This window comes from Kwoniella pini, chromosome 3 (genome assembly GCF_000512605.2).
Source record: "Kwoniella pini CBS 10737 chromosome 3, complete sequence".
NCBI lineage: Eukaryota > Fungi > Basidiomycota > Tremellomycetes > Tremellales > Cryptococcaceae > Kwoniella > Kwoniella pini.
In genome coordinates this window covers 556,886-582,310 of record NC_091718.1, presented here as the reverse complement: position 1 = coordinate 582,310, position 25,425 = coordinate 556,886, and the positions used below count along the sequence as shown (strand labels likewise).

General features: G+C 43.3%; 8 protein-coding genes across 8 annotated transcripts; 4 read left to right on the top strand and 4 right to left on the bottom strand.

Annotated features, from left to right (window-relative positions):
* Window positions 1-2,084: 2,084 nt before the first annotated feature.
* I206_102421 (uncharacterized protein) lies at window positions 2,085-2,557 on the top strand (the record flags this gene model as incomplete). Its single annotated transcript, XM_019154528.1, has 2 exons — window positions 2,085-2,280; window positions 2,346-2,557. 2 exons carry the CDS (start codon window positions 2,085-2,087, stop codon window positions 2,555-2,557), a joined length of 408 nt encoding a protein of 135 aa, XP_019011931.1.
* Window positions 2,558-3,295: 738 nt separating this feature from the next.
* On the top strand, window positions 3,296-10,495 carry I206_102420 (uncharacterized protein; the record flags this gene model as incomplete). Its single annotated transcript, XM_070202558.1, has 6 exons — window positions 3,296-3,574; window positions 3,631-4,611; window positions 4,665-5,453; window positions 5,510-8,452; window positions 8,519-10,088; window positions 10,152-10,495. 6 exons carry the CDS (start codon window positions 3,296-3,298, stop codon window positions 10,493-10,495), a joined length of 6,906 nt encoding a protein of 2,301 aa, XP_070058659.1.
* A 1,213-nt stretch (window positions 10,496-11,708) lies between these two features.
* On the top strand, window positions 11,709-12,850 carry I206_102419 (uncharacterized protein; the record flags this gene model as incomplete). The annotated part of the gene is made up of 4 exons (XM_019154526.1): window positions 11,709-11,787; window positions 11,855-11,937; window positions 12,016-12,290; window positions 12,364-12,850. 4 exons carry the CDS (start codon window positions 11,709-11,711, stop codon window positions 12,848-12,850), a joined length of 924 nt encoding a protein of 307 aa, XP_019011929.1.
* Window positions 12,851-13,116: 266 nt separating this feature from the next.
* Window positions 13,117-15,097, bottom strand: I206_102418 (uncharacterized protein; the record flags this gene model as incomplete). Its single annotated transcript, XM_019154525.1, has 2 exons — window positions 13,117-14,563; window positions 14,628-15,097. The coding sequence occupies 2 exons, from the start codon at window positions 15,095-15,097 to the stop codon at window positions 13,117-13,119; spliced, it is 1,917 nt and encodes a 638-aa protein (XP_019011928.1).
* A 463-nt stretch (window positions 15,098-15,560) lies between these two features.
* On the bottom strand, window positions 15,561-17,431 carry I206_102417 (uncharacterized protein; the record flags this gene model as incomplete). Its single annotated transcript, XM_019154524.1, has 2 exons — window positions 15,561-16,680; window positions 16,830-17,431. 2 exons carry the CDS (start codon window positions 17,429-17,431, stop codon window positions 15,561-15,563), a joined length of 1,722 nt encoding a protein of 573 aa, XP_019011927.1.
* A 923-nt stretch (window positions 17,432-18,354) lies between these two features.
* On the bottom strand, window positions 18,355-19,737 carry I206_102416 (uncharacterized protein; the record flags this gene model as incomplete). The annotated part of the gene is made up of 5 exons (XM_019154523.1): window positions 18,355-18,557; window positions 18,614-18,730; window positions 18,802-19,248; window positions 19,329-19,547; window positions 19,623-19,737. 5 exons carry the CDS (start codon window positions 19,735-19,737, stop codon window positions 18,355-18,357), a joined length of 1,101 nt encoding a protein of 366 aa, XP_019011926.1.
* Window positions 19,738-20,611: 874 nt separating this feature from the next.
* On the top strand, window positions 20,612-23,486 carry I206_102415 (uncharacterized protein; the record flags this gene model as incomplete). Its single annotated transcript, XM_019154522.1, has 6 exons — window positions 20,612-20,715; window positions 20,786-21,085; window positions 21,143-21,171; window positions 21,238-21,358; window positions 21,422-21,448; window positions 21,515-23,486. The coding sequence occupies 6 exons, from the start codon at window positions 20,612-20,614 to the stop codon at window positions 23,484-23,486; spliced, it is 2,553 nt and encodes an 850-aa protein (XP_019011925.1).
* Window positions 23,487-23,619: 133 nt separating this feature from the next.
* I206_102414 (uncharacterized protein) lies at window positions 23,620-25,305 on the bottom strand (the record flags this gene model as incomplete). Its single annotated transcript, XM_019154521.1, has 8 exons — window positions 23,620-24,012; window positions 24,078-24,227; window positions 24,298-24,568; window positions 24,627-24,638; window positions 24,706-24,870; window positions 24,936-25,120; window positions 25,174-25,221; window positions 25,288-25,305. The coding sequence occupies 8 exons, from the start codon at window positions 25,303-25,305 to the stop codon at window positions 23,620-23,622; spliced, it is 1,242 nt and encodes a 413-aa protein (XP_019011924.1).
* Window positions 25,306-25,425: the final 120 nt, after the last annotated feature.

Sequence of the window (25,425 nt, the reverse complement as noted above, 5' to 3'; positions counted from 1 at the left end):
GAGCCGGTGTCTGGGTAGCTCGTACATGATTTCGCAAACAGTTGTCCAGGCCTCATTGATTAGGTCATGAAGCGAGTCATTCCGCTCATCCCCAATTTCGGAGTATTCCAAATTTGAGCCGCTCGCTTTCGAGGGTACTGCCCAAATCGAAAGCTCGAATGCTATCACAGATAATCCCAAATTTCGCTGCTTAGTAGCTTCGATCATGTCAAAGCTCAAATTCTAAAAGCGGTACACACCGCTATCATGTTTGGTCTCTAGACCACTCCCGCATTAGATCGATTTACTATTTAAAGCTAATTTAGTATAAAAGTGTTCCGTTCCGGGGTTACACTCTAAAAGACACTAATTTACGCGCAGTTCGAGGTTTATTTATCTCGTTTCTTTACTCTTTGGTGGGGCAGTCATGTATCGGAAAAGTATCAACTTTCTTAGCGTAGACTCATTCCGTTACTCTAAGGGAAAGGCACATGTCGGAGTCCGGGTTTACCTAAATCAGTAGATCTTTTCTTTTCTTTTAGAATAAAGTCTCGGCTTTGATTTTGTAGGCACGATATATGTCAAGGCTATTTGAAGTATCGTGTCGTGTACATATATGTGGATCTGGACTTGTTATCATTTTGAGGTACATACCAGAAGTATAATGTGATTAGGTTATTTTGAAGCAAAGACATAGTACTGCTAAAGTCGGGCTGATAACGATAATAGAAAAAGCCACGAATCGCTTAAGGAACAAAATCAGAGACAAGTTACTACTGTTATACAAATCAGATCTGATGTTTTGGGCCGAACGGCAATTACTTGTGTCGTTTATAAATCAAAGCATAGAAACACTTCGTACGCCAATGGCGTTGTGTGGTTTTACTAATAAATTAGACTTTTTTGACTTTTTATCACGCAAATTTCTCCCCCTAATTGAGGTCCGAATATTCGTTTCTCCGTATCGTAGATAAAAAGGTACGAAATTCGCTTGCGGATCGTGGCGTATTCCGTTTGACGATCAGATCAGCAGGAATCAATTAATAATATTACAGAATAGCTTGTCGGCAATTGCTGAAAAAACCGTCTTTGATTTTGAATCGCAAGGGATTCGATCATTCAGATAAGCGATGACAACACCGATACATTGCTTCATGACTGTAAATCTTTGAAAAGTCAAGGTTGTTCCTGTAATCTTTGTTCAGTATGGACAAAGTATCTAGTTGAAACGTCGAAGCTTGGTTCAATATGTTGGAAATGCTAATCTAATAGATATAGATGATCATGTATCTGTAAAGCTAGACGAATGACAAATGTTCCCAGAGGGGTCTAGTCCCCTATTGCAAAGACTGAAGTGCAGTAGATGGTCAAGACATGTCTGTTGAACCAAGAGTGCAGGGTATCAAAGGCTACGGCTGGTCAAAAGTTGAGAAGCGTGTAGGGAGAGATGTTCTGGGCCTATTCCTACCAGCTATTCCACACCACTCGGATTGTCGACGCTTTGACCACCAGCTCTACACTAGACCCGAGGACCCAGATGCTTCGCTCTATAATTGAGCAGGATTTGAATTTCAATCCTATTCAACCTATATGACCTCCCGAGCATATCTTTTCTTCACCCTAAGAATTCAGAAGATATGAGCCAAAATGCTGTTGGACTACGATGTCGACATTGTCGAGATGCAACAAATGAGGAAATCGCTCAATGGGGTATCATATCGTATCAGGCCTATCAAGGTGATTCGAAAGCTTTTTTTCAAGGCCATCCAGAGTTGGTGTTGGCTCTCAAGAATAAACATAGAAAAGCCGTAGAGGAGGGCCGTATCTGGTTCTAGTAAGTTTTCATCTTCGCTACCTGTTGAATTTAGCTAAAGTGTTGTTACTAAAGCCATCCTGATTTCTGCGATCTTTTTCCCTTTCAAGGCAAAGTCATTCATTGTGAAAAGCTTAAAAGATGGGCATTTGATGGAAGATGCGTCAAGCATTATGCTGAAGGGGATTCCTACTGTCTCCCCTTCATCTCAGGGGTTGATCCAAGGAATACTTCAAAAAACCCAAAACTTAGTAGCAAATATCTTCCCCTCGAGAAATACAAGACATGTCAAATGCCATCTAAGCAGCACAATAACAGCCTTGATGTTGCTGAGGCATTCAATTTAAAGAAGAGAAAGGCTCAAGATGATCAGTGCGAAGCTCCATTTAGGCGATGTTCATCCAGATCGATCAGCTCTCAAACCACTACAGACTCCGACAGTCATCAACAATCAGAGTATGATAAGACAGCCCATACAGAAAAGTCAGGTGAGCATACCAGTGAGAAGAGCTTTCGGGCCAGACAATCTCTGATTCGATCCAAATATCGATAGGCATACTCGCAATGTCTGACACGGATGAGGCAGGAGAAAACGTGAAGAAGCTCAGAAAGGAAAGAGATCACGCAAGAAAGGAAAGAGACGATGCAAGGACTGGACAAAGTGAGGCGGAGAGGTGCGCCAAAAAGGAACGAATCGAGAGAAGGAGGCTCCAAGTCGAATTAGAAAGAATGAGAAAGATCGTTACGACCGCGCTACACGGGTGAAGCATTCTGCTGTATTTTAAGCAAGATGACTTGTAACGATTGACTAGGATAAAGCTGCTTGTAGATGGCCGATTATAACGATCAATTATATATGACTGGAGATATCTCATCGATGAGGGAACGCACAAATTGATCCTAATAATGGATATCTCAGTGTAAGCCATATCATGTCAATAGACTGGAAAAGGCTGCGTCGTGGTTCTGAGAATATGACGTTCTTTACGCTGCTGAGCGATGTATTTTGGACAGGAAAGCAAGCAGGTACCGAATGAAGTCTGTGCGTGATGCACGTTAGCGGGTGGATGACGTATGAGCGCAAAAGTAAGGGCAGAGGCGCCACTCTGAATAAATGGTCAAATGGGTAATCGGCATTAAAACCTGATGGTTTATAATCCCGGTGGTACCAGAAGTCATGCCATGCATAGTTAGCGGTTTAATTGCGCATTTCAACTTACCATTTTAATCAACTCGACTAATATTATTGAAACATCCTCATCATCAGCAACATCATTGCATCTCCTAGTCACGCCAATATCCTCTCACCAACCTTGGAAGGGTCTTCCTGTGCTTCGCAAATACACGCCATCTTCACCTATCAGAGTCATCACAGAAACTCATCTCCCGTGACGTGTTCCCTCCCTCCCTAGATCATCGGGCGGGGATGAACATATAACAGTGTCTCAACGCAAAAATTCCTCGCATCCTCGTTCAATCTTCTCACACGAGTGATTGTTGCCCATGTCAATCCCTCCTCCCGGACTGGGAGGTGGGGTCAATAGGACCGGTCCACCGCCGGGATTTGGTAGTGGAAATGTCGGAGTAACACATTCGCCAGCTAGTGATGCCAGTGGTACAATATCTAATACAGGTATCAACGGCGGAAGTGCTAGTAGTGCACAAGGAGGAAGGAGAGATGGGCAAGGAGGTCCAGCAGTAATCATTAGGGCACAAATTGTCTTTCTGTTGACTACTTTTACAGAAGATAATTTCGATAAAATGTCGAATGAAATCCGAACGGTAAGCTGTTGCATATTTTTCAGATGGGGATCTGCTGACAGGTGAAGTACATTCAGCTCGCCTCATCAAACGGACCAGACATGTACCATCACTTCCTTCGCAGGGCGATTGCGGTAGCTAACCCAATCCTTCAAATACTTATTCAACATTCTCAACAATATAAAGACGATCCCGCTGCCCCACCCCCTCAATTACCTACAACAGGTCAAGCTGCTCTAGTTTGGCGATTATTAGTGACAGAAGCTATTCGAGCAGCAAGAGATGTTCAGTTGGCACCACATTTCTCATTTATCATGTTAACACCTGCTCAATCAACACCTTTACCCTTACCATCATTACGATTATTCAACCTACCTCCAGCATTGATGTTCTCCTTATCTTCAAACACGCTCGCATCGCCTCACGTTTTCCCACCATCACACGCATCATTCGCAGTATTTCACGCCATTTTATCGCAGACCTTCCAGCCTACGATGGAATTGTTACGATCACCTAACGTACCGTTTTGGACAATGAATACGATACCAGGAAGAGAACCTTATACAGATGATATGACTCTGCAAGAAGCCAGAACTCTGATGTTGGCATTGTTCCCTCGATCGCAATCTTCTTCTGGTGGTAATCCAACATCTAGACCCGCTACACCAACAAATCCCACTTCACCACATTCATCACCCCTCAACTCGATGCAACGTCAAGCCCTCCTTGGATCGTTGACGGTCAAATTTTCCTCACCCGCCATCATTCTGCAAACTCTCTCAGCATTGTCTCCCGGTGGCCCGCCAAGATCGCCTGGTACCGTTCCACTTGAAGATATTCTGTTCGAATTGGGCGAAAATCTCACGCAAGATGAGGGTACTGTAGAAGCGGTCGTGGGAAGATGGTGGGGTCCATATCTGCTTGAAGGATTGTCGCCTGAAGAACAACGAGCACAAGTCACCGAGGAGGCATGTCATGTTATACACGGCTTATGCGAAGGATTACGACTGGGTCGCTCCGTCGACTTGCACGGTGTCATCAAAGGGATGTCTGGTATCGTAAGTACATATGCACCTGGACCTTTGCGGCATAAACTGACGTGAGGCTTTAGCCATCGATATCATGGCCTGACGTCGTCCGATCTTTCGACTCTCCGCTCACAATAGCCGCTTACCAAACATCCATTCCCCTTGTCATCTGCTTGATATATGTTCCTCCTCAAGTACCGTTCCCTCCCCTCGCTGGTCTTCTACCTGCTTCCTTAGATGCTCCAATTTGGGAGAACATATCGTCCCTCCTTTCAGTCCTATCTCTTCTCACAAATTTACCGCCCGACGCGATGCCAATATTCACCATGCCAACTGCTCCTTCGCCTCAATCCTACGCTCGTATTGTCGATCCTCCAACTTCGGACTCACAGTGGAGTAAAGTAGCTCGACAACAAGCGAACGATCTTCAAGGTGCAGGTTTATGGAACACATTAGGTTTGATTCAAGTTCTGGTCAATGCTTGCGGCTTAGCAGAGACTGATCATCCTTCGGAAAGGGAAAGGGAAGAAAGGGCTGATATTGGTCGAAGAGCGACGGACATTCTAGAGTCCGCAGCGAAACTGGCGCCAGAACTAGTATTACTCGCTCTGGAAAAGCTACCTGTGAGTGCTCAACGTCGCAGCAACGCTGACCACGCGCAGAAACCACTTCCTCCATCTGTTGCAAACATGCATACTCGGCTCTTAGCTGTATACCTTTCCTCTGCAGCGAACACGATGACTTCCTCCGCTTTGGTCTTCCAGCAAATGTGGCAAGCTAGTCCTGAAGGCTTGTTGTCGGTTCTGCTAGAGTTTTACGGTGAGGATGAGAATAACCTAGGAAGGATAGTAGAGATTGCTACAGAGCTCAAGGTGAGTTTGATGCCTGAAGAATCCCATCGGCCGCGTGTTGCTAAGCTACTGGGCAGGTTCTTGACAAACTCCTTGCTTCCGAAAATCTCCATTTTACTCTTGACGTCGCTGCTCTCGCCTCAAACAAGGATTTGCTGAATCTCGAGAAATGGCTCGCGGATGGAATTGAGGTCAAAGGGGAAGACTTTTTGGAGGCGATCTTTGACTTTGTGGAACATAAGATTCGTTTGGAAGTCGATCATCAACATGCTCCAGAATCTGCTCCTCCCCTCCTTTACACCCTGGGCACCAACGTATATTCCATTTTCATCCGAGTGGTCCGAAGCGCATCGAATCTCTCTCGAGAAGATGTAGCTCGATTCAAGCATCTCAGAACTGACATTCTCATTCTCAACCCTCGACTACTCAATCTCAGGCCTGGAAGCAAAGCTGAGCAAGGCTTTTCGGAAGCTAAATTCCCTAAGGAGATTGTGGAGAAGGTTGATGAGATGTATCAGCAGATGTACAGCGGACAATTGAAATTGGACGACGTGATAGACGAGCTCAAACGATGTCAGAAGTCGGATGACCCAGTCGACCAAGATACCTTTGCTCACGCCCTCCATTCTTTGTTCGACGAGTTCAAGTTCGTCAAGGCCTATCCACCGAAGGAGCTCACCATGACCGGTCTTCTGTTTGGTGCTATCATCGATTATCGACTTGTCAAGGACACTTCAGCATTCGTGGCTACGAGATACGTGCTGGATGCCTGCAAGACTCCACCTCATGAAGCTCTTTATCAATTTGGTATCAACGCTCTCAGCATTTTACGCAACTCCTTGGTTGATTTCCCGGGGCTTTGTCGATCCCTTTTGGAAATACCCGCACTTCACGAATCTCACCCTGTCTTGATCAACGATATACATCAAGCCCTTCAGGAAAGAGAAGAGCTAGACATGCAGGGTGGTGTTAAATTAGCTTTCCCTGCACTCAAATTGCCCATCCTGATTGAAGAAGGTGATGACGAGTTCAGGGAACCGGACTCGAGGAAGAAGGATGCTTTCATGTTCATCATCAATCAAATTGCCCCTAGCAACTACGAACAGAAAGCTCACGATCTTACCGATCTTTTCGAGAACCAGTACTCCCGATGGTTCGCTCATTACTTTATTGATGTGCGAGTCAGTCTTGAAATGAATCGACACGACATTTATATGCAAATCCTCGAAGCTCTCCACTCCCCCGTCTTCGAGAAACACGTACTCTGGGAGACATACAGAAAAGCTAGAGATTTGCTCAATTCAGAAGCAACCATGAATTCAGCTTCCGAGAGGACGACACTTAAAACTGTCGCGAGTTGGTTAGGAAAAATCACCTTGGCCCGAAACAAGCCGATCAAGCTCAGAGAATTATCAGTCAAAGATCTTTTGATCCAGGGTTTCGATACCAAACGACTCATCGTCGCGATCCCTTTCGTCTGCAATCTTATTCTTTCTTGCAAAGACTCCGTGGTCTTCCATACACCAAATCCTTGGCTTATGGCCATCCTTCGACTTCTCGCCGAGTTCTATCATTTTGCTGAACTCCGATTGAACCTCAAATTCGAAATCGAAGTTTTGTTCAGCAAGCTGGGCGTAGAGTTGGAATCCATTGAACCCTCAAACCAGCTTCGATTGCACGTACCGCCTCCTCCACCTCAAGAGGAATTGCCCAATCGACTTGATTTGGAATTGCAGCGAGCGACCAGCGAAATCATGAACGGGGGTCAGCGATTCTCAGAACTACCTGGCAACGAAGCTTATGCAAGGATGCAACAACTGCAAACCGAAGCTGCTGCTCAAGCTGCTCAAGATGCTATGACACGAAGAGTTGATGAGCTCATTGCACAATTACCGCAATATCTCGTTTTCAACCAGGATTACCCTATTTTCACCGCTCCTACACTCAAGCGAATCGTCCACCACTCGATCGATCGAGCTATCAGAGAAATCATTGGCCCCGTCATCGAAAGATCAGTGACTATTGCTGGTATCTCCTCCCGGGATCTAATCCAGAAGGACTTCGGAATGGAAGGCGACGCAGTCAAGATGAGATCAGCAGCTCACATGATGGTTCAAAACCTTGCTGGAAGTTTGGCTTTGGTCACCTGTAAAGAACCGCTAAGAACAAGCATGATTGGGAATATCAAGCAAATGTTGGAACAAAATGGATATACCGATGACTCCATGCCTGATGCTATGATTGCCGGAGTAGTTAACCAAAATCTCGATGTCGCTTGTTCAGTCTTGAAAAAAGCAGCTATGGAGAAAGCCGCAAAGGATATCGATGTCAATCTAGCACCTCAATACGCTGCTAGAAAAGCGCACCAGAATTTGCGATCTCAAGCTCCATTCTGGGATGGTGCTTCCTTTGGCTTTGCCCTCTCGCACAATGCTCTTCCAGATCCACTGAAACTTCGACCTGGAGGGCTCACCGCTCAACAGTTCAGGGTATACGAGGATTTCGGTGAACCGACAAGAATGATTTCTCATCCTACTCCACCCACCAATGGCGATTACCTAGTAGCACAGTACAGAGATTTGAACCTGAATGACGGTCTCGTCCCTTCCGATATCAAGCGTGGACCATCACCAAGGGCATTCAACCAAAACGCCATCGAGGGCCCTGAATCCGTTGCTTCTCCTCAAGCTATTCCACCCCAGACTAGCGTCGACAAGTTCCACGAGATTGCTTCGGAGATTGAGAAACTTCTCTCGCAAACAACTATCACCAACATCTCCGCCTTACCCGCCGAACATGAAATCAGAGGTTTTATTAGAAGCATTGTTATCATCGCCAATCAATCGGTACACAGAGATTCTACAACTCTGACTATCGCTCAAAAGGTTGTCCAATTGCTCTACAGGTCGACTGCTCAGCTCGCTAGAGAAGTGTATGTTTACCTTCTTCAACAGCTTTGCGACTTATCGCCTAAGGTGAGCAGAGAGGTCAAGCAATGGTTGGTGTACGCTGAGGATCCGGTGAGTCAAGAATGTCCTTGATAGTAGACAATTATTTTGCTGACTCTTTGCCATGCACTGATCCAGCGAAAGTTCAATGTACCTGTCACTGTTACTCTTATCCGAGCTCAGTCTATCAGCGTTCATGAACTCGATGCTGCTCTTGCTCAGCTCATCGTGCGATCATACGCTCAGGAGATCGTTGATTTTGTCGCGCAGTTAATCAGGGAGTGTTCTATCTCAGAGAACGCTTTTATACCTAGGAATGGCTTTGCCAGTAGTTTAGCCGCTTTACTTAAAGCACAAGAAATTAGTCGAGCTACTCCGCTCGCAGATGCGCTTCTCAACGAACTTCGAGGTGGTACAGTCAAATCGCCAAATGTGCCTACTCCAGATGCTAAACCCGGAATCGATGGCAAACTGCAGGAAAGGTTATCTCATTACTTCCTCGAGTGGGTCAGAGTCTTCAGCACTAGCAAGAACGCCGAAATCGCTTTTGTACCCTACATCACCTACTTGCAGAAAGAAGGTATCCTCAACGGTGAAGACGTTTCATCCGCATTCTACAGAACAGCTATCAACACTGCTGTTGATCTCGATACTGCCAAACTCCAACAAGGTTTCTTCTACGGCACCGATGCTTTGGCCAAATTGATCGTTCTCATTGTCAAAAATTACGGTGACAAGAGTGGAACTAGCAGTGTACAAAGAACCGTATATTATTACAACAAGATCATCACCATCATGTCATACTCGCTCGTTCAGAAACAACTCGAAATGGGCGATGCGTTCAATCAGAGACCTTGGGCTAGGTTTTTCACCAGCATGTTGAGTGAATTGCAATCTATCGAATACAATCTTCCGGAAACTTATCTGGGATGCCTGAAACATTTCGCCAACAACCTTGGAATAACCCAACCAACCTACGCACCTAGATTCGCTTTTGGCTGGATATCCATCGTTTCTCATCGATTGTTCATGCCTAAGTTGCTCGCTACTGCTCGAGATGATGGGTGGCCAGAGTACCATAGATGCGTCATGTGGTTATTACGATTCCTCTCACCGTTCCTATCGGCCAATGACCAAATGTCACCTTCTTCAAGATCAATTTTCAAGGCTACCATCAAATTGCTGGTCATCCTGATGCACGATTTCCCCGAATTCTTGGTTGAATTCTATCACACTCTTTCTACTGCAATCCCGCCTCATTGCGTACAAATGCGTAATATCATACTCGCTGCTTTCCCATCTTCCGAAGCACCTCTGCCAGATCCTTACAAGCGGTTAGATCTTCTTGTCCCTGATATGCAGCGATTCCCCATCGTCCGATCAGATTACATTGGGGCCCTCACAGATGGAAATCTCAAATCTGCAATTGACCAACATGTAAGAAATGGTGTACCGGCTTTACCATCCATAGTGAACGAATTGAAGAATCGAATTGCCGTCAAGTCACTCACTAATGGGAACTCCGCACAAGATGGCACCTCTCACTCGAACGTGACTTGGAATCATACCTTGCTACATGCTGCGGTATTCTACTTGGGTACCACGGCTGTCGCTCGCCGAGCTCAACAGACAGGCCATGTCGATTTCGATTCGAAGGCTCCTGAAGTTGGAGTTTTGAATGGTCTCGTACATGCTTTTGATGCTGAGGGTCAGTCCATGCGAATTTCGCTATCGGTCGAAGCGTGTATGGAAGCTGATATTCCGTCAATAGGCCAATACTACATGCTTAGTGTCATCGCCGATCAACTTCGATACCCTTCAGCTCATACATCGTTCTTCATCCACTTAATACTTTTCTTGTTTGGTACTTCCTCCAGAACTCCCGAAGGTCAACCACCTTCAGCTGTCCCCGAACGAATCGCTAGAATACTCCTCGAACGAACAATCGTTCAACGACCTCACCCTTGGGGACTGTTGGTCGCTTTCATCGAATTACTCGACAACGAAGTTTATGGGTTCTGGAAGCAGCCCTTTGTCAGAGTGGATGAAGACGTTTATAGGTTATTCGGACAGGTCAGACAGAGCGTCACGGCTAGAAGGGAATCGCAAGCTTGATTTGGACTTTTAAAAAAGGTGCGCCAGTTTTGGGACTTGGAGTTTCTCTTGGGCTAACTTGCGCGTTGCCTTCCAGAATAGCCAGAAGTCCAATCGTGCATAACATCTCCCAATACCCCACCTAAACTTTCTCATTTCCTGTGTAATTTGCGGTAAATATATTTCATCAAAATTGTCTGTCACATTAGTAGAATTCCCCCAATTAAATCATATACATCAAGGGTTTCCGATATAGCATTTTCTCTGCATTCACCTTTCTTTATCTCAATAACTCAATATACCTAAAAAGTAATCATTCATCGTAATATTATGAAGAAAGGGGAAATCTAACTTTATGACTTTGAAGGAATTTGTAATAAAATATGTTTTCTGTTCTCCATTCCTTTATTTTTATCATTTATAAAATTATATTATTTCTTTTAGGGATTTTACTTCTTCAAACTTTTGATTTTTCATAAAGATGGAAGCAAACTATATGATGAGGACAACACCAGTCGTTAGTCTTGGTTTTCTTCTACTTTTTTCTTTTTTCTTAAAGATAGTTTTATAGAACATGAGAAAGAGAGAATATTATATGAATTATATTATATTGTGATGACGAAATTAGATTTGATTTTATCAATGTAATAATTGTGATAGTGAGAATGAAATGCAATATCATATATGTAAATCTGCCTTTCGATCGACTCACAATTGCCATAGTGGGAAGTTTAGCAATGCTTTTATGATGAAGTACAATGGGAGCAAAGGGTTTAGCTGTAAAACATTGTTCATTATCATTGAATATTTGCCACCCGACCTTGCTGAATTTGATCCCGCCATCTAAGAGCGGTTTGCATTGTAAAGCCGCTTCACCTTTCACGACAGTCATTTAACATCCTCTTTCACCTCTTTTACCATTCGTTCTCATATATCAGCATTGGATATTAAGATCAAACCTAGCGACTCGGTCATCTACCAAGTGAATCCTCTTTCAAGATGTCCGAACGTAAGGTATTGAATGTAAGTCATCATTCTTATCGGAATCACTCTTCTGAAGTTTCTTTGGCCTAATTGCTGACCCATATTATACTTTTCTTTTTGCTTCGCAATGAAAACAGAAATAGTAAGATCTTCACTCACATATATGTTATTCGAATTGATGGTAGACTAATGGATTATCCTGTATAGCTTCCCTCCGGATTTTGATCCGTCGAAAATTAAGCGTCGAAAGATGCCTAAGGATCCTCAACAAGTTATCAGGTTAATGGCTCCTTTTTCAATGAGATGTAATAGATGTGGTGAATATGTTTGTGAGTCAAATTAGGTCTTCTCATGGTATCATATCGAAAGTGACTAATTATCTGTCGATAATCATAGATAAAGGAAAGAAATTTAATGCTCGTAAAGAGACGGCTCAAGGAGAAGAATATTATGGAATTAAAATATTTCGATTTTATATTGTATGTTTATTTCCCATCGTAATGCTTTCTCTCCAAAGAAGTGTAACATAAGCTGACATCATTCTCGCACTTATTTAGAAATGCCCAATGTGTTCATCTGAAATAACATTCAAAACTGATCCGAAAAACGCAGATTATACTTGTGAACAAGGTGCAACAAGAAATTTCGAAAATTGGTCTGAAACGGATAAAAAAGCAACTCATTTACCTGGTGCAGAAGAAGATGATGAATATGATTCAGATGGAAATCCATTAGAATCAAAAATTGAGAAAGATGCAATGGCAGATTTGGAAAAAGCACAAGAACAGTCAAAGAGGGAAATGGAAGCAATGGATGAATTAGCTGATTTAAGGTAAGTTTTTTCTTTTCATTCTTGAGCAGAACCAGAAATCATTTGCTGACCGATAACAACTGGTTTCCTTTAGACAACGTAATGCAAGATTGGAATTATCCAATGTATCTTCTGATCCGAATGCTATGTTGGCCGCTTTACACGCTGAAAAAATCTCTGCCGAAGAAGAAGCTAGACGAAAAGCTGATGAAGACGAAGATGACGCTTTGGTCAAACAATACTTCTCCAAAATTCCCGCTTCTGGACCAGGACCTTCGACATCTTCAAATGCAGCCAAAACGAAAATTGATTCACCCGATGGAGAAGATGCTGATAGTGCAAGTGAAAAGGAAGAAGACGTAGCTTTACCTGCTGCCATAACTATCAAACGACGACCTGCTGCTATTTCAAATACCGGATCAGCTGAACCTTCAGTAGCTAGTATACTAGCTGCTAAAGGTAAGTTGCTAGATGGTCAATCAAATGAAACGAACGGGAATAGCGCTGCTCCAGCTCAAGCTAAGAGGAAGAGAGAAGGTATGCAGAAATTGTTGGGAATCAAAAAGAAGGCCAAGGCATAATCCGTTCCTGTATCGTTTGTCATGCGTATCATGTAACAATTGTTGTATGATTGTTCATCGAATTCTAAATAGATCTTCCTGTCGGATGTAAACACGAAGACTGCCTCCGACTACCAAATAATTCACCTGGCGCTCGAATCTTCCAATTACTGCTCATACCTCCCGATACCAGCTCCGTGATTGACTAGAAAATACTCGATCCAGCCCGATGATTTTATATGCTGTTTTTTTCTAATTATCCAAAATTCTCTGATCCCGCGATACAATCAGAACTCGCCGGTGGCCGAACGTTCTGTGAACCCCGTTATCAAATCTAATAAACCTTCACTCCAATACTGATTACTTCTCTTGCGTTTGGCATTGACATGTTTAGCTTCGACTAATGCATCTTCCAGACTTTCTCTGAGCAGTAACATTTCTGATGTAGCGTTGTTATATCGAGTTTGAAGTTCTCTTTGTTCTGTCTCAGTCATTCCTCCTTTAGTTTCTTTCAACTTTTCAAGCTCGATTTTTACACCTTCGAACGATTTTTGAACTTGTCTTCTATCTTTTTCAGCTAAATCCAAGTTCTCTCTCAACCTTTCAACTTCCGATCTTGCTTCTTCTAACGATGCTTGAATTTCATTTTTTTCAGTTTGAGCGATTTGTTTGCCTTTCCTTAGACTTGCGAGTTCTGTTTCCGCTTCCCAGAGAGATAAGGCAGCTTCGTGTCTTTCTTCTTCGGCTTTCTCATTGACTTGACAGAGTTCTTCGATCTTTGACTGAGCATCACCTAACATTTTTTGAGCTGCTTCTCTATCTATGACAGCTGTTTCGATCAGGTGACGGCATTTCTCGTGCTCCAATTTGATATCTTGCAATGATGTTTGCAGTGGAGAGGTTTTCTTTTCAGTCGATTCCAGCAGATCTCTCATCTCACGTTCCTTTCGCAAGCTTTCAATGAGTTTCTTACTGTCTTCGTCCATACGAATCTTGAGACTTTGTATCGTATCGTCCGCAATTGTACTTTCTTTCCTATGTCTATCTATTTCGCTACTCAGCCTTTTCTCCGCTTGACTTTTGGAGTTTTCCAAGTCACCGATTCGTCTCTCTAAATCGCCGATCTTATCCTCCAAAACTTTCCTCTTCCGTGCGTCGCTAAGAATGAGTTGAGCATGTTTTGTTCTCTCATTTTTCAAGATGTTAGTGATTTGTGTCTTATTAGCTTCCAAACTTCCCAACCTCTCATTCAAGCGATCATTGAATCCGTCCAATTCACTAACTTGATGCCTCCACGCCTTCTTCTCCTCCAATATCTTGAAATAAGCTTTTTGGAAGAAGTCCGAACCTGTGTCGTCATCCATAGCAGTAGGTGTTTGCACGACTCCAGGATTTTGAGGACGAGCGCCTTGATTAGGATCAGTGAATGTACCTGATGTGGAGCTGGCTGGTGTAGGCGTAAGGCTCTTGGAAGGGGAGGATAGTGAACCGCAGAGCGCACGGTCGTCGAATTTTCGCTTACTTCCAAAAACTCGGGGCGAATAACCCTTGTCATCACCGGGACTGTCATCGACAGGCGGATTGTCGGGATCGATGCCTTCATGAAAAGGTCGACAAAGATATTTAGATAGCCCTGCATGTTTGATGCACATGTTGGTGAAGAACCATCGTTTTGCTGAATCACAATACTTGATTGATCCTCGCGTATGCCAGCCTCCACAGAAGCTAGGGTGTCTGAAAAGTGCACGTCTCGTCAGCAATCTGCCTTCATTTCGATTTATTGGTAAGCAAGATTTACGAGAACCATACAGCTTTTTTCGCGACATCCTGAGCGAATGATACCCTTTGCCTGCCAAGCAAGGAGGGTATCGACCGAGGATATACACCCTTGTCAAATTCGGCAGTAGGTCGATAAGACTTTATACCGAGTCTGGCAAGAAAGGGTGAATTGGCATCAACTGTTCGGCAGTTTTGGCAATCTGTTGGATGAGTCCTGATAGGTGGTGGGACATTTGCACCAATTATGGAAGTATCAGAATTACCGATCCCTCGTGGGCTGTGGGGGTTGATTGTGAACGTTTCGGTCATGGTGAAGGAGGAATCAAGGATACTTTGAGTATGTCCACCGGGAGAGTCTCGTCCATTACCGGATTTGCTGGAATTTAAGTGTTCGTTGGTTGCAGGGGATTGTCTTTCTGAAGTGGTATTCACCACCGGAACGCTACTGCTCGAGGACGATGAGTCCCTTCGAAGTAAGTACGCTTCCATAATAGATTTTTGTTTGTGAATAGTAGGTAAGAAAAGAAAGAAAAAGATGAAGAAAGTTTTTGCTCAACGCGTCTTGACTGTACACGTTTCCCCTTCCTGTACAATCTGAGAAGAGTTGATTGGATTTGATGGTACCTGAGCGCATGGTTAGGTGGACAGTGCGAACAGTGCGCAGAAGGTTGTGTATCTAGGCCGAATGCGACCCTTTATAGTACAGTACATGACATAAGTGACTTGCATACAATCGACTTTGCGTCTTATCTTTACTCTTTTCATGTACAACGTGTTGCTATTTTACTGATTGCTGATGAATTTACTTGTCATGTATATACATTAATTCTGTAAACGACTGAGCAGTGAAGCTTTTGACTGTGGAAATAGCCGATAAGCACGTTGTATGCTTTATGAATTTGCCATAATCACACTCACATTTCGTATGCTCACAACAGACCAAATAGCTTTACTATTTGAATTTCGTATCAAGAACGCTTCTTATATTATTTCTGAAATCTCTTAGTTCTTTCAACTCTTCCTCATGTCTATGCTCGTTTCGAACCTTCTCCATTCTTACATTTTCTACCTCTTCTCTCAATCGACGCATCTCCTCGTGAGCTCGATTCAAATCCGAACTGATTTGATTTAATCTGGACTTTTCGTCGAGCTGCTCTTTCTTTACTCTGTTTGTCTCATCAAGTTCTTTCTTGAACGCTAACGCCCTACGCTCTAAACCTTTCCTATTTCTTTCAGCTTCTAATCTCTTCTCCCTTTCAACAGCTAAATCATCTTGAACTTGTAAAAGGTGAACAGTCGTAGCATCTAATTCCCCTTTTGTTTGGGTATACATGCCTTTCCACATAGCAGCTGTTTCTTCTTCATCGCCGTCTTCATCATAATCTACATCGTCATATGTTGGGGTAAGCGATGTGACGCTGCTCAGTCCATCCGTCAATTCAGGTTCTCCTTCTTCTCTAGGAGACAACAAACCATCGAAACCTGTCGAAGGGGTCAGTAAGGTTTTTTCTGGTGGAATTTCGGATATAGCTGGGGCAGCGGGCGTTTCATCTTTATCTTTACGCCAAAAGTTGATTCGTATAGTAGTCTTATTAGAATTAGCATCGTTGATCTCCTTAGGAATGGTCGTATCGTTTCTAGTATCCTCGTTTGCATGCTGGGGTCGAATGAGATTTTCCCTTTCCCGAGATGTAGGAGGCGAAACATCGGTCCTAAACTTCTTGAACGAATTCATCGGCATGTGATCTTGGCGGTCATATTGTGATCGAGATAAGCCTTGTCCTTGTCGAACGTCATCCGTTTCGGACCGTTTTTGTGGGGTGATAACGGCATTTGACGTGTTATTACCGGTAGGCGGCATAACCCGGTGCTTTGTCTGAGTCGACAAATTAGACGTCGAAGTCGACGATGCGTTTGAATCAGGTGATATTCCATCGTTGTATGGTACGCAACGTTCTCTTGAACGCATAGCATAATGCTTGACGCATCTTTCTTTATAGAAACATCGATTGATGAAAGGGCAATATAACACATCGGCCCGACAAGGGTAACCATCGCAGTAATCGTTATGACTGTGAACAACGCCAAAAGTTAGATATCAGGGTCATGTTTTCTTATGATTTATACCCCAAGCATACGAGGTTTCAGGAAAAGCGTCGTGGAAGGACAACCTTTTTTAATTTGCGTTCATTTTCCCCCCACATATGAGAGAGGGACTTACTGATACCACGTTGCACCTGGTCTTACTTGATCGTTTTGAAATCGAGTCTTCATAGAATCCATAGCTCGTATTTTGCTTGGAGTCTCAGTTCCATATGTCGATTTAGCGATGTATGATGATACTGGTTTACCGATGAATCCACATTGACGTCTTTCTTCTGCTGTCGCAATTCTTCTGCAACTACCGGTACATTTATGTGCATCATTATGCTCTGTTCCAGATGATTGATGGATTGTAGGAGTAGGCTCAATCTTTGGCTGTATACGTGACTGTTGCTGCTGTTGATGTGATTGTGATTGTGATTGTGATTGTGATTGTGATTGTGATTGTGATTGTGATTGTGAGTGAGGTTGATATGGATGAAATCGGGGAGTAGATGAAGAATTCATGGTTGATGGTGATGTTGTAGCTGGATGATCTTTGGCAAGCATAGCAGAGTAAAGGGGCATAGTGTGAGATGCACCGCTTGCCTTGAAAGTGGAAGTGGATGATGAGGGGGTTTCGACTACAATGCGCTCTGATGCTATACTTGAATGACTCGTATTATTTGATGAGCCGTTACTGGCAACTCTTTCAAAAGAAACGTTATCAAAAGGAGACATTTAGTCAAATCGAAACATTTCAAATAGAAGAAGTATGTATCAAGTGGGCAAAGTGTGAAGATACGGATTGACTGGTGATGTGCAATTGGATGAGCGTTGGTGCGACTCCCAAAAAAGAGAGTATGGGTTAACACAAAGTGATACATTCCATAAAACGAAGTTACGGATACGACTCTCGTCATATGAGAAACATGCATGAGGTGCGAGGAACGCGGCCTCACCTTTGCTTGAAACCCGGGCGGCCTAATTCCGTGCCCGGTCCGTGCGTCACTTGACACCGATAAACCTGTCACCGTTTTTTTGTTTCCAACAAGCTGTGTCCTCTGGAACTCGTGGGCATATAATTCTACCCTGAATCTTCTTAATACTCGCTTGGCAGATGACCCTACCATTAAAATGGTTACTTTGTGTGTTATGGCTTGCGCGTTTGATTCCTTGTGCCCGCAGGACCGCTTCTGCCTGAAGCTCTAAGGTTGTACACCTAAGTGCATCAGTAAATTAGAATGCGGATCTCGTGACGGCTACTTAGATGATTGTAAGAAAGCAGGGAGTGCTTGATCTTACGTAAATACCATACCAGTATCAGGTCATACATTCTGAGGGTCACTACTTTGCGATTATATGTCATTAGTCTAACAGCAATGGCACTACCAACAATCACGAGCGTTAGCAGTGCAGATTCCTTTCCATGAAACATGTGCCCGAATGGATTCCTAAAAGGCTTTACTAAGTTAATTTGATTATTGCTAAGCATATAGAGGATACAGCTTAATTCAATGCTATACGTGCAGCTGATATGATCTGACTCATTCCGGACAAAGACTAAGAACTGCAAGAACACTGCATGCTCTGCGCTAAATACATGTGCGTTATATGGGATATGTGAACGCTACATACAGAGGTACTCCACAACCAAAAGCGCTTTAAACCTTACCACCATTATCTGTATTCACCAGAACAAATCGATATTTAGGATCACCTCTTTGGAAAGCAGGCATAGCTTTATTAATATCGTCCATATCCCATTTTTGGATCCATGGTTCCACTTTCTTCTCAGAAACAAATTTGAATAGACGAGCGATTGTATCGGGGGATCCAATGTATGATCCGGCAATAGCGATCGTACCTATCGTCATTTATGTCAACGCAAAATACAAGGGTAGCAAACGGAACAGAATATACCAGTGATCAGGGGGAAAGTCGGCACTTCCAAAGGCTCAGGTGCTATACCAACGAAGCAGAAAGTACCTTCTGGTCGAATAAGCGACATGTAATCGGCTACAGGAAACTTAGGAGGATCTACAAATTCACGATTCAGCGTATACTCACATGTCAGTTTCGCCTGCACAACTCAAGTTTAAAAGACCTACTACTTGTACAGATAATCAAGTCCAAACTTCTCGCATGTGGTTTCAATGCCGCTTGGACATCATCGCCAGTTGCGATGTAAGCCCGGGCGCCAAGTTTCTCAGCATCTTTTTGCTTCGAGTCACTCCTAGAGATAGCAGTAACATTGGCTCCCATAGCATTTGCGAGTAAAATAGCCATGTGACCTAAACCTCCAACACCAATGATTCCAACATTTTTAGCCTTGGTACCTGCACCGTATCGTTCAAGAGGAGTATAGACTGTAACACCCCCACAAAGTAGGGGAGCCGCAACAGCTGGGTCGATCCCATCGGGAATTGGAATCGCAAAGCGAGAAGGACCTCTCCAGTATTTGGCAAAACCTCCTCTAGAAATTGAACCTTTCCCATTACCTCTATTGAAGGTCTGATTGAAAGTTATAGTTTGTTTAGGGCAGAAGTTCTCATTATCTATAAATTATACATATGAAGTATTAGCGATTATGATGTATACCTCCTGATGTATGGAATCAAGGTGAACAATGACGTACGGGCTTTGCAATCACCGCATTCTCGGCAAGAATCCGATTGAGCACCAATACCAACCAGTTGACCAAGCTTGATTCCATTTTCGATCTTCTCACCTACTCTAATAACTTCCCCTACAATTTCATGACCACAAATTTGTGGAACGCTATCTTTGACTGGACCCCACTCGCCTGATAAGGCTGAAGCATCTGATCCACAAATACCGCAGTAGAGAATTTTGACTAATCATTATATACAGGTAAGACGCAATTTGGGCTTCAATCACGCAAGGGAAGGGAGAAGATGAAGATTCATACCATCTACGTCATCCTCATCCCAAGGCTTTACTTCGAAGCTTTGAAACTCTAGCTTGCCTTCACATGCTTTCTCATCTACTCCCGCCCATCCTTTGAAAGATTCAGCGTCGACCATTACTATTCACAGGAGGTATTCAGGCAGGCGTCACTTGTGGATTGTGCGGTAAACAAATGGAGACATGGCGGATTATGTATTCATTACTTATCTAACTTTATATACGTTTGCGATTCAACGACATCAGTATAGAAGCTCAAAATCAAACACAAATACATCGCGGCGAATGATATCATTCATCTGTAACGGCACCGATCGGCTGATACCCCGGCTTCGTCGCCCTACCTGGCCCCGGCCAGGGTTGTTGCCTCCACACCGTAAATGTCTTCTTATACTTCAATCATATCTTTGCTTCCATGCATAAGTTTTCGATTTCCCTCGTATCCCAAGTCATACCCTCACGTACTAATCCAGACTTTTCTTTGAAATGGCAACTCTTACAAGAATTCAATACCCCTCTTGAACATTGCCGTTCATTCATTTGAGCCGGAAAGGGGTTCACGGTCAATCATCGTTCAGGAATCGCTTGATTGTGAGACTCAGTCAATGTCCACTTCTCCAGCAGGTCCTGTCCTACTGCTTCCGAACCTGTCCCGCTAGGACTGTTATGGGGACAAATGAAGAGTTCAAACGAGATGGACACGATTGATGGACGACTCCTTTATTCGGAAATCCTTGTCAATTAATCATAAAGGATACCGTTAACCACCTTTCATATGAATGATCACTGATTGATGGCTATGTCAATATCGCTCCACAATCATCACGCTGAAGGTATCGCGATGAAGTTAACAAAAACAAGAACTGACTGAAACTTCATGCTTGCCCTGAATAATCGTTTGACATAGGTTGAACAAAGTGATCATAAAAACATCGGTCGACTACTATATCGACGAAAATAAATAGGTTCAGTGATTTCGCTTAATTATTGATCATGGCCGGTCCAACATTAACATGGATTGGGTTCAACATATTTCGTCTGACTGCTTTGGTCATTCTATGTTGGGCTTTAGCAGTTCAATTCATAGCTATAGGAGAGTAAGTTTGCTTTTTCCATTGCAACCTCATGTTTTTTTTCGAAGATTGACAAGATTCACGGATAATATAGTGATATGTCAGAATATTCAAAAGCGCCGTCAAGTGATAATACAATCACCAATCTTACTGGTTCTAAGCTTTCGACTAGCTCTTTCACATCAAGTAATCCATATGCTTCAACAAGTGTCAAACCCTCCTCAAGCTCAGCAGGAAAGACCACCGAGATGACTGCATCCGCTCCGATCGAGACACCCTTTAAAAGCAATACTCCAGAGGCAAATAAGTTCAAGAGAGATGAACAGAATGCAGAAGAAGTGGGGCAAGCTAATCACGGTTTGTCGTCTATTCCCAGACATGCCGGAGGTGTAACGTGAGCAAGGAATGATTTGAATGTAGCTATCTCGTGCTCATAAAGGATCATTTACAGATTCATGATCATATCGAGGCTGATAATTGGTAGGTCACTAGATTTGACCTTGAGTCTGTGTCTCGCATGGTTTTGAGCTCATGTTAAGAAATCAGTCTTGACTATCTCATTGTTGACAGCTGGACAGCTTGGCTGGCCTGACATGCTTCTGCATGAGTGGGTACCATGGTTAGGGCCTCAAAGTACACCGGTATGGTTAGGACTAGTACAGACGATGTGAGTTGCCTTCCGAAACCGATGCAGTCGACTGTTTTCTAACTTTCTGCTATGGTATGGCAGAGTCGCTGTGGAGAATTTACGAGTATAGTAGGTAAACAAGGACTCGTCATGACAACTGATCAAGCACGCCTAGCTAATATCTCGATCTTTCAGTGCAAAATCTACCGTACTTTTGCCTTTTTGGGCTTTACTAGTGACCGGCTTGATCAATCTGAGTATTGGTGCTATCCTTCTGTATCTAGGTCGTAAATTACCCAAATATCCTCCGGCACCATTATATTTTAACAAATCAGTTCGTATACTCTATTTCTATTCACCACCTAGATGTTACGATCCTGTATTATATCCTAAAAGTATCAAAGAGAATGATCCAGAAATTCAAAGGCAAAGGGATTTACCAATATCAAATTCGAAATTAATAGGATTAGAGTCAGATAATGAAGAAGAATTCGATGAAATCTCAATTCATTCCGAAAGTTTACCTATCCACTCTAAATATAACAGCAATAACGATCATCAAGGTCGAAAACCTTTTCCATCCGCATCTGCTCCTGGACTTAAACCGAAAGATAATTTTAAAGATATCAGTAAAGGCGGATATCCTACCTTTTCTGGTGGTGGTCTGATCGATCCTTCTAGACAAGTGCCAACTGGTTTTATTGAACGTACTAAAGATGGAAGAAAGATCGAATTTATCAATGAAGCTGCTCAAATCTCTGACCCAGTCAACAGAGATCATAGTAAGCCAATTGCAACAGGGCAAGAGAATCAAACGATGAAAGTACAGAAAAGACATGAATTGCCTCCGAGAAGTTTAAGTAAACAACGAGCAGCAACTGTGGAAGTTCCTAAACACCTATTTGACTCAACCTCAAGCTCAGCAAGAAATAGAGCAGATGACCCAGATACCACTAATGGACTATTAAGGGGAAATACTACAAATGTGCCTATGGTTAAGAAAGATGGAAAGCACAACTTGTTAGAATCTCCTGAACTTGCTAATTCATTAACGAGAAAACCGACTCTTTCAACAATGACTTTTGGACCGAAATTGAAATCTCCTGAACCAACTGTTAATGATATATCTACTATACCTCTAGAAGATTTGATGAAGAAATCACGCAAGAAAGATCAACAACAAAGACAATCCACTAGTTCTTTCGCAAGTGCTACTAGGGAAATGGGTCCTAGATTTCCATTTCCACCTTCTAGACAAACTTCTTTGAGGGAATCAACTAAGCCAAACTACCATTCGGAAGGAAGTGAAATTGCGTATGAAGTTGAGAAAGAAAAAGGAGATGAGGCGAAGAATAAGGATGACCAGCAAGTTAAAATTGAAATGGGATCAATTGATGCTAAAGGACCTAGACCACCATTCAGAGCCGGATCAAAAAGAGTTAAACATCCTCAATCAAGCGATGATGAGGAAAAACTTAGCCTCAAAGACAAGAACAATGATTTAGACTTATCAATCAAACTCAAATCTCCCAAATCTTCCAGAATGAAAACACGTGATTCCCAAACAACCACAACTCCCACAGCCTCAAAAAGTCCAAAATTACCAGAACCACGCCAATCGCCACGAGGACGATCTTCTTCTACTTCATTGACATCCAAATCTCCTAAGCCATTCATCGCGTCTCCTGCTCGTAGCTCACGCAAGAGAGCCATAACGCTAGCTTCGACTTCCTTAGGTACTTCACCATCACTTGATAGATCAAGTTCAAGTAAATCATCCAGAGGTAGCCGAACAGCTAGAGGAGTAAGGTTTAATCTTTCTCCTGCCAAGGAAGTGGATGAAGATGAAGAATACATGTCATATAGTCAATCAGCATCTGGATCGGAATCAGGGGTCGAGGAAGAAGAAATGGGTGAAATTAGGGAATTAGAATCTCAATCAAGAGTTGTAGGTAAAGAGGTAAATACGGTAGGAACACCCGGACAGCGTATTCAAAGGTCTGAATCAGTATCTCTGGGTATTAATGGGACCAGACCTAGTCAGGCGAGAAGATTAGACAGACGAAATAAGAGTAAGACACTATCGATGGGTGGCAATGATATCGGGAATCGTAAGCCACAGGTCTTAGGAGGGGATTATCTGGATGGCGGTAAAGAGATTCCGTAGAACGTATAAACGTGAGATTGTTGTAACAACATGTTTTCATGGTATCATATGTACTGTACATGACTTAGTGAAAATAAGATCACGCTACAATGCGCGTCTTCTGTGATGCAGGAAACATTTCGGGGTAGAAACATCAATCATCGACTGATTCCCACCAATTTCCACTACTGGTACCTGACGAACCATGACCACTTCTCCTTTCCTCTCGATGTCCGCCACCGCTTTCAACCCTTTTACCGTTCTTCCTAATTACCAAACCTAATCCACTACTTATCCCTTTTCTACCTCCACCCGGGAATTGTTGTTGAGTAGCCTTCTTTCCCTTCTTTCCGCTCTGACCTTGAGCTTCTTCTTCCAGATCCTCATCATCATCTTCTTCCTCTCTCTTCCTCTTCCCATTCGCAGTGGAGTTATCAACTTTCTTTCCTACTTTAGCTCGATATGCTTCGGTAGTATGATGAAGCTGTTTCTCCCATTCTGTTTTATGTAGTCTGTATAATCCCATCGTTGCCCTTGCGTCCGTCACCTAAGTAAAATGCGGACTATCAGCGCGGTGCCTTCTTATGAAGAGGCAGATACTAATAAGCTCACGGAACTATGGGATCCCTGTTGAATCCTTATGCCTAATTCTATTTCCGATAACTTCTTCAACCCCGGATGTTTGGTTTTTGCCTTTTCTCTTAACATCTTACATCGCTGAGTATCTCTTATAAGCGGACTAGGATGACTCAGGAGTAATATCTGCAAGAATGGAATAAGGCCACTGGGTCAGTTCCTATTGAAGCTGAAGCAGGGCAGATGTTTGTCTCACCTTCAAATCGTTATCAACCGCATGACCAACAACGATCCTACCCTCACATAGCTCTGCTACCTGTTTCTGGACTTCCTCAAAGCTTGGTGCACCAAGCATATCGCTTTCTCTGACTCCGGATATCCAAGTCCTCCAATCTGTTACCTTTTCTCTGGGTTGGACGAACGTGTCCAGCAGTATATGGCCATGGTAATTTACTATTGAGACTCGAGCTAAGGCTGATTCGGATCCATTTGGGCCTGTTCCGACCATCTCACAATCAAGCGCTATACTGTGGACTTGTCAGCGCCCCACATCAACGATAGTCTGTCTTGTGAGTCGTTGCTCACTAATTTCCGGGTCTGAATAGGAATGAAATCAAGATTAGCCTTATGAAGGGAAGTACCAGCATGACGAAGAAGGACTCACGCTTTCTTCGCTTCATTTAGCACTGTTCTGCCAGATACCATTATTCTTAGCTCATCAACCAACGCCGAAAAAGGTGCATCCGCGGGAGCGGGCAAAAGGAGAACATCTTCTTTGGCATTTGAGGGAGATGGTACAGTGACTTTTGACGGTCCAGCAATCGGTTCGCTGAACAAAACCTTGTATGTCAGCCTATCGTTATCACGTTATCGATACCATGAGAGAACACCTACTGCGAAGAAGATTGTCCATTTCGTCCAAAATCAGTCTGACCAATATACCTTGATACACCTCCTAAAGCCAAACCATTGGATTTCGTTTGTTTCGCTTTATCATTATTGATGAAAGCTCGTCTAGCTTCACTCTTCTTTTGTTTACTTGACTTCTCCTTATCTTTAACGGCAACTGGCGGTAAGATCTAATTACGTCGTTAGCTATCTGGAGCAATCCGTATACAGACTGTGGACTCACCTTTTGAAGTTTAGCCCAATTGCTACTTGGAACAGTAGGTGCTTTGCCCTGATTTTGGTTCATTCAAATGTTTAGCTAGTAAACCCCAGGCAAGTTAAGAGCTCAGAAGCGTACCTTGTCTACGTTTCCCATGATTGCTTCGGCGCCTCTCTGGAATACAATGCTGATATATGTATAAATACGTCGAATCATTCACGAAAAGGTGAGCTATAAAGTTGAAGTTACCGGCTAAGAAATTCAAAAATATGATCA